Source organism: Phyllopteryx taeniolatus, chromosome 12 (genome assembly GCF_024500385.1).
Source record: "Phyllopteryx taeniolatus isolate TA_2022b chromosome 12, UOR_Ptae_1.2, whole genome shotgun sequence".
Taxonomy (NCBI): Eukaryota; Metazoa; Chordata; class Actinopteri; order Syngnathiformes; family Syngnathidae; genus Phyllopteryx; species Phyllopteryx taeniolatus.
In genome coordinates this window covers 8,084,855-8,100,066 of record NC_084513.1, presented here as the reverse complement: position 1 = coordinate 8,100,066, position 15,212 = coordinate 8,084,855, and the positions used below count along the sequence as shown (strand labels likewise).

General features: G+C 39.2%; 1 protein-coding gene across 26 annotated transcripts in view; it reads right to left on the bottom strand.

Moving 5' to 3' along the window:
* tns1b (tensin 1b) overlaps positions 1–15,212 on the bottom strand; it is a 171,590-nt gene that overhangs the window by 43,640 nt on the left and 112,738 nt on the right. For 17 of the 26 annotated variants that reach the window (XM_061792464.1, XM_061792451.1, XM_061792475.1 and 14 more), the window contains 4 exons: positions 8,337–8,386; positions 5,123–5,288; positions 3,050–3,100; positions 2,856–2,978 (listed from right to left, as the gene is read on the bottom strand). In XM_061792464.1, the coding sequence (XP_061648448.1) occupies positions 2,856–2,978; positions 3,050–3,100; positions 5,123–5,288; positions 8,337–8,386 (390 nt within the window). Of the gene's footprint in view, positions 1–54; positions 2,795–2,855; positions 2,979–3,049; positions 3,101–5,122; positions 5,289–8,336; positions 8,387–14,489; positions 14,703–15,212 lie in introns of those variants that run through there. The other 9 variants (XM_061792452.1, XM_061792474.1, XM_061792450.1 and 6 more) reach the window with 4 other exon arrangements.

Genomic DNA, 15,212 nt, shown 5'->3' with positions numbered 1-15,212 from the left:
TTAAGGTCACCAAAAGAGTCTTTACACTTAGTTGTTTATAGGAAATGATTTTACCCTTCTGTTATGTTCTGGTTCAAATTGACCCATTTGAAGTGTTGGTGTTTTTCTTTCCGTATGAAATTTCTGCTAGGCTTAATAAGTGTAATCAACATACTGCTGGTGGGAGGCAGAATCCTCGCATCTCCAAAACCACCACTTTTCAGGAAACCAAAAGCTGGCATGTTTGTTGAGAAAAAAAAAGTGATTCAATTAAATTGCATTTTTTTATTTTTTTTTATTTTATATTTGTATTACATGAAAAGGTGTTGAAACATGCATTTCTAAATGAAAAACAAGGAAATGCACTAAATACTCACACTCATACTCAATACTCATGACATATAAACTGTCTATTTGGATTTGTTATTTTTTTTGTTACTTTTCAATTGGGTAGATTTAGACAGGAACATTTTAGCTGATCGTGAGAAACAAATGTAACAGGATAGTTAAGAGACAAACTTTCCTGATCAAAATTCCCAAATATGCACAAGTCTAAATACTAAAAGTCTGCTTCACTTCCCCTTTTTTTAAACTAAAAAAGAAAATGATGTAATACTGTTGCACTTATTAGATACATGTGGCATGAAAACATGTGGACACTGAAACACTGTCTTCTTCCTCAGTGACAAGTACCAAAACTTCCAAGCCCACAACAGAGTTGTTACTCAACTTCCTGGAAAAACAACACCAGCTGTCATGGCAACCGACTTGTTTGTAACCTCCCCTGTGGGGAGCTTCTTGGAACAAGGGAGCAGTGGTTTGGGATCCCATCGCCAATGATTATATTACAAATTACATATTACAATCAGAGACTAATTTAAGACATCGGGCCAGTAGTTGTCTTAAGAAATACTTTTGATGGTTTCTGTTGGTGCAATGATGAGCGTGGTTTACCACAAGAATATAATGTGATGCTTGAGCAGTAACGGGAAAAATATTGGTCAGCTCAGTTGTCAAGTAGAACATTTGAGTGTATTGTCTTTTTGTGCTTTTCTAGCCCTCTGCAACACAGCACGCCACAAACCTGCAGCTTCAATGACAGTTTTACACGAGAAATAATTATTGCAACTTCAGAGGGACGTAGCGGGGTCCCACAAAAAGCTTAAAGGAGACATATTACATATTATGCTGTCTGTTTCTCCATTTAAAACTGTTCCCAAGTGTATTAAAGGGGACAAATTATGGAATATTGACTTATAGTTGGGTCTCTGATGGGACTGCCCACTCATCAAGTGTGAACTTAAACAACCAAGTCAATATTTTATCTGCCTATTTGTGAAAAGGTGGCTACGTTTGATGATGTGTGTGTCTGTGTGTGTGTGTGTGTGTGTGTGTGTGTGCGTGTGTCCAAGTGCAGTGATTCCCAACCATTGTGTCACAGCACATTGAAGACATCATTAGGTGCATCGTGGGATATGATCCAATTTCACTTACCGTAATTTCTCGTGTATAATGCAAGTTTTTCCCCCCCATAAATTGTCAAAAGTCAATAGTGCGCATTACACATAGGTATAGGGGAAAATGAAAATGTTTTTACATTTTATAAATGTATGCAGCACTAGAGGTTATGAAAAAGCTGGACACTTTCATTCCAATGTCACCCCCACCTAGTGGTTATAAAAAAGGTGGAGCTTACGCTTTCATTCCAATACGACAGAGGTACGTATGACTGCATATATGTACAGTTGTGGTCATAAGTTTACATACCCTGGCAGAATTTGAGAAATATATACATATATATATTGTTTAAATATGACTGAACAACAACCAACGTTCATTTCTTTGTTATTTTTGTTTAATGATAATGCTTTTCTGAAATGCTTGACAGTTTAATTTGAATCCCATTAAAATAAAATTCAATGTGTTTCGCCCAGCCCTTCATGTTTTCTTTAAAGAATTGTACCCATCTTACAAATTCTGCCTGGGTGATCAAACATATTAGCACAACTGTGTGTTTTCTCATTTACCAAATAAAAGTAAGGCTGTGAATTTCAAAATAAGAGCAAGTAAATAAAAAAGTATTAGATGTTCAAATAAAGTGTTTAACTTCAGAATAATTCTTTGAAAAAATACTTCGTTTTGATCATATGGGTAGAAGCAAAATCATGCATTGTAAAAATGCATTATACATAGGTAGAAGGGTTTTCCAGAATTTTGAGGTCAACTTTGGGGGTGCGCATTACACACGAGAAATTACGGTAATTAGTCAATATTTTATGATTTATTTATCACAAATAATCTCATCTCTCATTCATTTATTCATCTCATTTATCTATCTATGCCAGTGACATATAGTGACAAGCAGAATAAAATGATCTTCCACTAGCTGGCAGAAGGTACAATATTAACCTGCATATCTAAATTTTTTTGTGTTTGGTGTTTTGGCTTGGCTCAGTCGTGGTTGGGAAAAGCTGGTGTAGGGTATAAACTGCTGCCTCCACAAGTGAAAAGTTTTTAATCATCTTTTTTCCACACTGCGGGCTCGGAGGCAAGCGGCCCACTCCAGTTCACACTTACGACACCAGGTGGATACACAGGTTAACTGTACCTTCTGCCATCTAGTGGATGAGCATTTAAAATTGCTCTGCCTGTCACTATACAGTACATCATTGGCATAGTTAGATTAACGTAGGTACATTATTTATAGAAAAGAAAAACTTTTCTGACCAATTAAATGAAATGTAATCATTCATCCCATAAGTCACCCCAGAGAATCAACAATTTGTATACAAGCCCTTTTCCGTAATACAATATGTCCCCTTTAAGGACACTGTTCATCCACGTGAATGTGGTTTGTCACAGCCGTGCAATCTTACCTTATTGTGTATGACCACCACATTATGGCTGTCTGCACTCAGCCACGTGTCCATGGCCTTGCAGATGCTGCAGATTTTATCCAGGGCTGGTGCGTGATGGTCTGGCCAGCCAAAGTCCAACACCTGTCCAGAAAGGAGCACGACTCGTAGGAAACAAGAGGAGAAAGAAAGCCAATGCTCGGATTCAAGTTTACCTTTGAATGAAGTTCGCTGATGTCGTAACGTTTCTCACTGAGGTTGAAGAGCTGAGAAGGAAAGAAGATAAGATATTATTGATTTTTTGTTTTGTTTTTTGTTTGTTTGTATTTCTTTTTTTTCTGTTGAGTCATGGGTTCCCACGAATGATTGTATTACCTCCCCTAAAAAAAATTACTAATTGAATATTGTTTCCTCAATAGTATAATTGCCCAAGTCATTTTTAACCTACTGTCACAATACCAATAAAAAATACCAATGTGCTTGCTAAAAACAAACAAAAATGTTTTTTTCTTTGTGTAGATTCTGTTTTCCAGGTCATGGTGATGTGCAAAGGTTGACTCTTCTTGTTTTTTAAATTTGTGTTTTTCTTGTTTAACGCAAACATTCAAAAATGACTTAGCCAAATATGCTAATAGGTTATCGTAATAACTGTTTAATATAATTACAAATTAATCATAAAACATTACCCTTTAAAATACATGGCTAATTGATGATTTGATTTCCAAAAATGTGCATGTACATGCACATACTATGAAGACGTTCTCGTACAAGCTTGTCTTTCAATTGCGATGTTGATATAACCTTCCTGTCAGACAAAGCTTTGGTGCTATCTTGTGGCATCTTGGGGTATTTTGGAAAGAGCACACAATGTTTTAGGAATAGCCTCGACAGAATAAAAAATGAAAACAGATGCTCGCTGTTTGTCTACTTCAGGGGTGTGCAACCTGTGCAGAAACACATATGACTCATTCATTTTTCTGCTGTGGCTCTCTGTGACTTTGGCAATTAAATAGAGCATTTAATTTAACTTTAAATGTCTTTGTTCATTTTTCAAATGTAATTCCAAATTTGAAGATTATGGTACTCCTGCAAAACTACCTTTTTTATGGAGAGGGGGTGGGGGGGGGGCGTTTCAAATACAGTACGTGTCACAACACAAATGCCGATGTGCGACACCTGGCACCAAGATTTATTGAGCTATTCGACCCTCGGTATGTAAACCATGACTAAAGTGTTTAATCTTACGTCCTTAAAACCAAACATCGCTCACACGTCACAGATGACAGTTTACAATCGTGTGTGAAAATGAAGGTGACATCCACAGTCATGATGTGCAGACGCTGTATGCTGAGGTTCAGGCTCAAAAGTAACATTAACCAGGTAAAATAAATATTTTCATTGGCTATTATCTTGCAAATGTATTTTTTACATTCTTAAGTGAAAGTCCTTTTTTTACTCAGGTTGACAGGTGACTGCACGCTCTACACACAATAAAATGATGACGGATCACAGCAGCAGAGGGCATTTTTGGTTTGCATTTTTTGTTTGCTGCAGGCGGATCATTTAAATCCGGCTTTGATTTCATGAATAACAGGACTCAAATCGACATTGACGATTTTGTTTGAAAGTAAGCTTCAAACAAAGAGGCATTTTCAAGTTCAAAATGTACTTGTCACATGCAGAAATAAAATGTTCTCTGTAGCAGTTCATTGATTTCAGTAATGGAGCACTTTATTTTTTTTTTTATACATACTGGTTTTAAAAAAACAATATAGAGTAAGCAGTATTATCCTCACTTTACGTGTCGAAAGGGTTTTGTGGCTACCGGTGTTTTTTTTGGTTGTTTTTCCTATTCAGTAGGAGACTGTCCGAATGGTTCTTTAAGTATTTAACGTTGACAGCCCGTGGTCTAGTTGCTAAGATTACTCTGGAAAAAAGGGGTAACTTTCACATTGTGCTCTGTATACTGTACTGTTCTGACTTTTTAGTTTGGGATTAACTCTACAAGTGAGTTTCATTTGTTTGTCTTTTTTTTTCGTATTGCTGTATGACTGCTTAGACATCAACTGATCATCGGTGGACTGATGCAATGTAATCGATACTGAATGTATATCGATCCTTTTGCTATAACACTTGTCATAATTATGGTCATGGGTGAACCGGAACCCATCCCAACTAACTTTGGACAAGAGGCAGGCTACACTCTAGACTGGTCGCCAGCCAATCACAGGGTCTTTTCTAGAGTGTTACTTAGTCAAAAATTAGCTCAATACACAGGTGGACGGTACCAAGTAGTTGTGGCCATGTTTGGAGCGCAGCATGGAGGCGACCTCGCGCAGGTTAGCCGCGTAGCTCGGCTCCTCCACGCTGCTCGGGAACGAGACGGAGATGATCCTCTCTGTGATGTAGAGCAGGTCCACCTCGTAACCTTCCTGCAGCAGACTCATACTCCTGCTTAGAAAAACAAAAACAGAGTTGATTTTTAGGGGTATCGGTATGTTATTTAAAGTTCCTGTTATGTTGCAGGTCTCATGATCTGTATATATTTATTAATGTTATAATTTGTATATACAGTATTCTTTTTCATTGAATTGATAAAACATCTTCTGCTGGCCTAATTTTTGTTCTCGTCCTTTTTTTAAATTTGCAAACACCCATACATGATATATTTACCCTCCTGTTGCGATTTTTTCTTACCAACAATATTCATGGGTCAATATGACCCGCTTTTTGTTTAATCAACAGAAAATACATAAACATAGTTTAAATCATAATTTACAATTTTTTTTTTCCTACATTTTCAAACAGGTCAATTTGACCGGTGAAATAACACAAGGGTCAAAAGTAGTGTATTCCCACCTGTTCACCTATTTGCTGATTTAAAATCAAAACTATATCCTCTGGCGGCACGGTGGCCGACTGGTTAGAGCGTCAGCCTCACAGTTCTGAGGTGCGGGGTTCAATCCCCGTCCCCGCCTGTGTGGAGTTTGCATGTTCTCCCCGTGCCTGCGTGGGTTTTCTCCGGGCACTCCGGTTTCCTCCCACATCCCAAAAAACATGCATGAATTGGAGACTCTAAATTCCCCGTAGGCATGACTGTGAGTGCGAATGGTTGTTTGTTCCTATGTGCCCTGCGATTGGCTGGCAACCAGTTCAGGGTGTACCCCGCCTCCTGCCCGATGACAGCTGGGATAGGCTCCAGCACCCCCGCGACCCTAGTGAGGAGAAGCGGCTCAGAAAATGGATGGATGGAAACTATATCCTCTGTTATTTGATAAAAAATTAACCAATGAAATGGTGTACTGTACAAACATAACAGGAGGAGTTAACTCAAGGTGGCGCAATGGAAGTGAACCAGTAGACTGTAAAATATGCCTCTTAATTACTGGATATAATCCACTACATGTGATTTAAATCCATGTGCTTGTGTGTATGGAAAAAAAGAATTTGGGTTATTTGTATAAATACATTCAATCTATAGGTCTTTATAATAGTAATACTGTTTTTATATCATACAAGCATATGATTCATAATAATGGTGCGTGGACATTTGTTTTCTATTTTGTCTTTGTTTTTTGCCAACTATTGTTCCAGAGAAAGATGTAAAGGCACTGCAACGAATGCATTTAGGAACACATAACATCATTTTTCAAGCCCAAAAGGACAAAAAGTCACCACGCTGCATGCATTCAATAAGACTTAGCGTTTATTTTTTCAATTGGTTTGTCATTTTTATGTAAAAATATTTTAATGTAATGCAAATTGTACTTTTCATGTATTATTGAACTATATATTTTATGTATTTATTTCTTATTCTTATTTTATTTTATATTTTATTTTTGTTTTTTTTTTTCTTTTCATTTTTAAAGATTTTCATTAAATGGTAACCAGGCGCTTGGACTCATCTCTGAAATTGATGTCCACCGTGAAGGCTAACAAGAAGAGGTAATGGATATGAATGGGCCAGGGAGGGGGCAAAGAGATGAAGACCCTTCACACTCAGACAGCTTCATATTTCCCACATTTGTCAGCGGTGAGCATCCCACAGGAAATTGCTCATTACGTGCGAGAGCTCGTCCCAGTTTTACTGTACAACAAACTTGCTACACATCTGGAGCCACTCGAACCACTTAATGGAACTTTTTCATTGCCAAAGATGGAGGTGAGACACATTTTCTCACGTTCACATGTTCTACTTGGGCCTTGTTTTATTCAAAATCTTAGTACGTCTAACTCTCTCTCATACCCTTCTCCTTTTGTAATATTTTTTACATGACTGATTTCATCTACAGTATTAGAATCAACCACTGCCTATTCACTATTACAAATTCAGCTATTCACTTTTTCTTTTTTTTTTGGTGCTCTTTCTACAATGGTCCAAGATGCCACAAATGATAACAGAACCCTGGCTAATAGGAAAGTAGTAATTGTGTCAAGGAAGTATTGCTGAAGCGATACATCCCAACTGAGAGTCTTAAGATCTTTGCATGTTGGGGAGGAGCTAAGTTTAGTCTGGGTTATTATCGGAAACTGCAGAAAGACTTTTGTCGCGTGTGTTCACTTGGACTTCTGGTGCATTTTTTTGTAAATCATATCATCAGTAAGCCATTCATTTTTAAGGCTTTTGTTGTAAGATGAGTTAGAAATGATACTAAAGAGTGTTTTGGGATTATACTTTGTGGTATATTTACTGAGGGTTTTCGCTATCCTTTGGGAATGCTCATGTACAGTATTTAATAGGAACAATGGTGCAACATGAGAATACTATAAAAACCATTTGTCAGACCTTAACCAGCATGCCTGGCCCCGCCTGTGAAAATCTTCATTCAGCCAAGGGTATTACATAAGAGACAGCTGCCATACTTCTGACACTTATGGATTCTTTACTCCGGGTGGAATATAATGAACGCATTCAGTGCACTGTATGGACTCTCACACACTCTACACGTCATTATAATGATAAAATGTCAGCTGGTTGAGAGTGGTTTTTTTTTTCATTATTTGACATTATTTTTTTGCAGGCATGAAATAACTGATAAAGCATGAAAGTTCAGTAAAGTTCAGCACAGAAGTTCATGAGTTATCGCGTTAAAGTGTGACGTGCAGTCCCATTTAAGGGCATTTTGTGTTTGAAAAACCATTGGTGCAAAAATCATTTTATACAAATGCAGAACTTTCTCTCTTTATCGGAAATAGCTGTCATCTTAACCTTGCTGTTATTTTTCTCAAGAACGGCACTAATGTTTCTGGGTAAATTTTACCCAAGCTTGTTACATTAGAAAAAAAAGCAATTAATATTGTTTATATTTCCTTATTAATACCATTACTAACTATTTCAATCAATATTTAATAGTGATTACACGACATTCAGCAAAAAAACAGAAGGGAAAAAAAATACTTAACTATTATTCAAAAACGTTTCAGGGATCAATTTGACCCCAGACATAACAGAAGGGTTCACAATAAACACAGCGAATCCTGAGAAGAAAAAAAACATCCTACCTGGAGGGTCTGTGCCGTGACTCCATGCTTTTTGAGGATTTTGTTGAGCCCTGTAAAACACGAAATAAACAACATAAATATGTTTTTATTTTTAATCAACATTGATCAACACAAGGCGGCACGGTGGAAGACTGGTTAGAGTGTCAGCCTCACAGTTCTGAGGACCCGGGTTCAACCCCCGGTCCCGCCTGTGTGGAGTTTGCATGTTCTCCCCGTGCCTGCGTGGGTTTTCTCCGGGCACTCCGGATTATTAATTAATCCTCCTGTTACATTTGTTTGTCAAGAATGGCAATAATGTCCCTGGGTCACATCCCAAAAACATGCATTAATTGGAGACTCTAAATTGCCCGTAGGTGTGAATGTGAGTGTGAATGCTTGGTTGTTTGTTTGTATGTGCCCTGCGATTGGCTGGCAACCAGTTCAGGGTGTACCCCGCCTCCTGCCCGATGACAGCTGGGATAGGCTCTAGCACGGCCGCGACCCTAGTGAGGAGAAGCGGCTCAGAAAACGGATGGATGGATGATCAACACAAATGTAGTCAGTTGCCTGATGTGCAGTATGTAACACATACTTTTTCAGAACACATTGTGGCTTTATCTTATTTTCAAGTCTAGAAGAAAAGATAAAGATCTCCAATATCTGTCCATTCTCTGGACAGCTCATCCTCAATGGTGTCACGGGTGAGCTGGAGTCCATCTCAGCTGTGTTGGGGCAATAGGCAGGACGCACCGTAGACTGGTCACCAGCCAGTCGCAGGGCACATGTAGACGGACAAACAATCATACACACTCGCATTCACATCTAAGGTCAATTTAGAGTCTTCAGCCAACCTCTGCTAAATTTTGTCGAGAGAAGCAGTATACACTCTGGACTGGTAGCCAGCCAACGCAGGGCACATAAAGACAAACAAACCTTCACACACCTTCAATTAACCTGACATGGATGTATTTGGAATGTAGGAGAAAGACTCGGGGAAAACCCACACGATCACAGGAAAAACATCTAGCTCCACACAGGAAGGCCAGAGCCGAGATTTAAACTGCATACCATAGAACTGTGATGCAGACATGCTAACTACTTCTTCTTGCTCAGATGAAGCCCCTGAAAATGTTGCCCAATTGCTTTTTGGTGCATTTTCTGAAATGCACTAAGATCCCACAAAATGGCAACCAAAAAATCCATCCACTCATTTTCTGTACCTGTTATCCTCACGCTAGTTGCGGGTGTTCTGGAGTCTATCACAGCTGACTCGGGGCGAAAGGTGGGGTACACCTTAAACTGGTCACCAGCTAATCGCAGGGCACATGTAAACAAGCAACCATTTGCACTCAAATTCACACCTACGGGCAATTTAGAGTTGCCAAATAACCTACCATGCATGTTTTTGGGATGTGGGAGGAAACTGGAGTACCCGGAGAAAACCCAAACAGGCACGGGGAGAACATGCAAACTCCACACAGGCGAGGCCGGATTTGAACCCTGGTCCTCAGAACTGTGAGGCGGCTGTGCTAACCAGTCGCCCACCGTGCCCAACAAAGCATCTTGTTGCCAAATAACTATGTTGAAGTGGAGGGAGAAGCGTCTAGTAGACAGGCCAAAGCCCTATCTCATGGAAAAGTAGTGCTTTGGCACCATCTTTTCGCACCTTGGTGCCTAGTAACTGCTGTATTTGAAGTGAGGGGACGAACTTGTATTAGAATGGCCCGAGCCCTATCTAATATAAGCGTAGTGCTTTGGTGCCATCTTGTGTGTTAGCAATTATAAATTATTTTTTTTTTTTTTTTTTTTGGGGGGGGTCTTTTCGCAATTAGCAACAAGGCTGGGTCTCTGTCCCTGCGATTACTGTAATTGGACAAATGTCATCCTCACGTAAACAAATCTGTTAGGCCATGTAGAGGAAGTGTAGCTGGAGGTATTTCACTGTGTGCCTGGTGCACGTTGACTTCTCCTCAATCCAGCTTGAGTGCAGGGAGAGCAGCGGGTGTAGGGGGGTTAAAGAATCTTCAGACTTGTTCACGCCCCCTTAGGTCCCATTTATACAGGAGAGGCTGTTATCCATCATCGTGCTTTAGATGAGACAGGCGGGCTTAAGGGTCGGTGTCAAGAGTAGTGCTCGCCAACCGGGGATGTGTTGCAGCCTGCTTAAATCTGCTCAAACTCCTAAATGTTCTGCTCTGAAGGCCACTTGCCAAGCTCCAGTTGTAATGAGTTATTTTGTACATGCAGGGTCATAATTGACTCATTTTTTCAGGAAATTATATCTACTTCAGCCACTAATGTAGTTGTGTGTGTGTGTTTGTAATCTTGAGAAAACAATCTGTTTCTATCTATGGTGAAAGGACAGCGCAAATAGGGAGACTACTATATTTTATCATCATTATGTTTATTATTAATGAATCCTCCTGTTACATTTGTTTGTCAAGAATGGCAATAATGTCCCTGGGTCAATGTGTTTATTTATCCAATCGTGTCAAATAAAACAAATCCCAAAAGGCTTTGTTGTAAATATGTGAAATGAATCATTTTCATTGGATATGTTCCACTCCACTACACAGTAACTTTTCAGATGGGTCAATTTGACCCACAAAATAACAGGAAGTTTGAATATGCCATATGCAGTCTTTATTATAATACACAATTAAAACATGAACCAGTCCCAACTATTTATTTGCAGGAAAGTTGAACAAATGTTTGCTTGTGAAAGTGGTTCAACAGCTTAGTATAAATGCAACATCCACAACAATTGAACATGCTTGACTTAACAACTAAACAACATAATGATTAAATATCTAATCTGCTTAATTGACTCTCCTTGACGTTATGTTAGTCAGTCTATCCAAAGAGTACACTATATATATATCCATGCATCCATCAATTTTCAACACCGCTTATCCTGGTTAGGGTCGCGGGACGCTGGAGCCTATCCCAGCTGACTTCGGGCGAAAGACAGACTACACCCTGAACTGGTCGCCAGTCAGTCGCAGGGCACATATAGACACGGACAACCATTCGCACTCACATTCACACCGTCACTGAGTGGGAACTGAACCCACGCTGCCTGCACCAAAGTCAGGCGAGTGTACCACTACACCATCAGTGACTACACTATATATAGTTGTCCATTATCCTGTGTGTAGTTTAACTGCACTGTATTGTACTGAGCTGTTACCAGTATTTTGCACACATTACTTGAAAATGAACATGAAAATATGATACAGCTCTGGGCTTACTTTAAATGTAGTGCATCAGGAGCTTTTTCACAATTTGCCCGATCTTAAGCGTTCACACAAGTCCATGGCTGCCACGAGGCAACACACATGCTTCCCTTGGGCTTTGGCCTAAACGTTTCAGTCTGGCAGGAGGGCTCGAACAAGGACCAGAAGGGTCACCAGAGGAGAACAGTGATGAATGGGCAAGAAACAGCCAATCAGTGGACTGAGAGAAAAAGGCACAACATGGAGAGTTAAGAGGGTTTAAATACCATCTCCACACAAACAGTCATTATTACAATACAAATCCAAAATTTCATGATGAATCCTCCCAATGATGATAGAATTGTGATGCTATGCTCTGCTCACAAGAGATGGTGAAATTCAAAAAGCAATTAGCCTAGCTCATCTGTCTTGGATACCTTTTTCCGATTGGGGCTCATTTTGACAATTGACAATTACCCAGGAGGAGTTTGTCAAAGTACAATCCCTGCAATTTGCCTAAAATGGCTGCATCAAACCAGAGTTGCCAACTTCCTGTTCAATTTCGGGCATGGGTCCGAGAGACTTTTTCTTGTGCCCTATAATGATAGAAATGTCCACCGAATTCCATGTCTATCGGTGAAACTAGTGTCCAGAGAAGATATTTTTCTTTTAGGGAAATAATATGTATAATAAATAATAATAATAATAATAATAATAATAGCCCTGCGATTGGCTGGCGACCAGTTCAGGTTGTAGGATAAGCGGAACAGAAAATGGATGGATGGATAATAATAATAATAATAATAATAATAATAATAATAATAAACACAGTTATTCTGATAAACAACAAAAGTAAAGTAAAAGTAAAAGGTTTGACACAATGGTATACTTAACACACACAACGCACAAAAACACTTTTCTCAAACACAAAAAGCTATTGTAAAAGCTAGAATTAGTGTCGAAACTTAAGCAGACTTAATTGCAGTTGATGTATATAGTGTTGGCGGCACGGTGAAGGACTGGCTAGCACATGTGCCTCACAGTTCTGGGTACCGGAGTTCAATTCCCGGCCTCGCCCGTGTGGAGTTTGCATGTTCTCCCTGTGCCTGGGTGGGTTTTCTCTGGGCGCTCCGGTTTCCTCCCACATCCCAAAAACATGCATGGTAGGTTGATTGAGGACTCTAAATTGCCCGTAGGTGTGAATGTGTGAGCGAATGGTTGTTTGTTTCTATGTGCCTTGCGATTGGCTGGCGACCAGTTCAGGATGTACCCCGCCTCTCGCCCGAAGATAGCTGGGATAGGCTCCAGCAAGCCCGCGACCTTGTGAGGATAAAGCGGTACAGGAAATGGATGGATATATAGTGTTTTCAGAAATATTGGTAGAACTCACCAATATCTGGCTCACATGGTCAACATGTGTATTATAATTATCTCTCAACTCTATGTAGTCTGTTAATCAAAAAGTGTTTTTCTTCATTCAGAAAAAAAACTTATGTATGAAGGAGTATGAAGGAGGTGTGGTGTTGAAAATCATTCGAGGTAGAAGCGGGTATTGGGGTGCAGGGGAGGTGGATTTTGAAAGGCTGTTTCCAGTTGAAAACCATCTGGGGACATGGACTTCACATGGACTTTGTTTTATTTTATTTACTTGGATCAATTTGACCTGCAACATAACAAAGCATGTTATGTTGTGGGTCAAATTGAACAAAGAAATAGTCATAACATACTATGACAAAGAGGAGCAACACAAACATAAAACATAACAACACAAACATAAGAAATTTAGACCTTCTTCGCACATTTGTTTTTCAGAAGCCAAAATATGGTTCCTGGATCAATTTGACCCAGAGTCATGTTTTTGTATCCAAATATCCGAAACAGTAGGGCGAATAAAAACAATAAACATTGTTGATCTCATTGTTAATGCCAAGCATGATAAGTTTCATACTGGAAAAACAATTCAGTTTGACCTGCAACATAAAACCCACTGTGATGTTGCAAAATAAAAAAACTTTTGTGTTACACTTTAAATTAACCAAAGAAAGTCATGCCATACGAGGAACACATCATCAAATACATGACATAAGAAAATTGGACCTTCCTCTTACGTCCATGTCTTATCAACAGTAAAATTGTCCTTGGTCAATTTGACACTGGGTCATATTTATGTTTCTAAGTGTGTCAGAAATGGAAAAAAAAAGAAACATTGTTTATAGGTCATTATTAATGCTATTACTAGCCAAACATACGGTTAAGTTTCATAACGAAAAACTAATTAGAGTACTTATTTTATTTACTAGTTTGACCCACAACATAACAAACCTTCCTGTTATGTTGCTTATGTCATAGCATACCATGACGAGAAACAACAACGCAGCATCAGATTCTGAACATAACAAAATTAGATAACCTTCTCAGATTCTTGTTATGAACAGCAATATCTCGGGACAATTTGACCCGAGGTTATAATTTGGTATCCAAAAGTTACAGAAATGGAAAAAAAAAATCCAATTACATTGTTTATATGTCATTATTAATACCATTACCAGTAAAGCAGATGTTTCAAAACGAAAAACTACTGCAGCTTATTGTTTTTACACAACAAACCCTCTTATGTTGCATATGTCATATCGTACTATGACGAGAAGCAACAACGCAGCATCAAATACTGGATATGACAAAATTTGACCCTCCTCTCACGTTTGTGAACAGCAATAATGTCCTGGTTTAATTTGATATACAAATGTTTCAGAAACTGGGTGAAAAAACATTAACATTGTTTATACAGTATCTTATTACTATCAGCTGAGAAAAACAAAAACAATTTTATATATATATATATATATATATATATATAACATGAAAAAAATACCACAAATTTAATTTATTTGGGTCAATTTGACCCGCATCATAAGAGGAGGTTTTTAAACAATCTATCCAGTGTTCCACAGCTGCCTACCTTCCTAAATAAGTGGCCCGTACTCCATCGCCATGGCCCCCTGAGGGAAGAGAGCCGCCTCCTCAAAGAACCTTCTCTGTTCATCTCCGGAGAGCTTTCAGTCCGACACTGATGTTTCCTGTAGTGAAAACTTCCCCACTTCTTTCTTTGTCGTCCCTCCGTATGCTCCTGGTCAACCCCTTCTGGTATCCTCTCTGCCTCTGATTTTGCCCCCCCGCTCTCTCTCTCTGTCTCTCTTTCTCTCTCTCTCCCCCTCTTTTCCTGCCCCCTCCCATTTGGACTCCCGTCTCGTTATCTCTCACCTCGCATTCAACTTCTCTTCCGCCCCTTCACCCATGTGAGCACTCCGATCTGAACCGCTGTGGTTAACCATGTTTGTATCTAGGGATGAACATGCAATTTTGCGAGTCACAGATTGAGACTACAGTGAACCCCCTTTAATGGTGGTGGTGGGGACATGTTTCAGATCCAGACACAATAGTAAAGTCCATGATGAAGCAAGAAGAGAAGAAAACCTTTTTGTGTATTGTTTTAACCCTCCCACTTGCTTTAAACTCCTTTTAAAATTATTCACACCCATTTGTTTGACACATTGTAAATTGCAAGCATAAACCTTATGAAAAATACTGTATGTATTGTCACATCTGTGTACATGCATGTGCCTTTAAGACGCAGGGCCTGGTGGGGTTTCCTGAGATGGCTGGGTGTGAGCGCCTGGGTGTG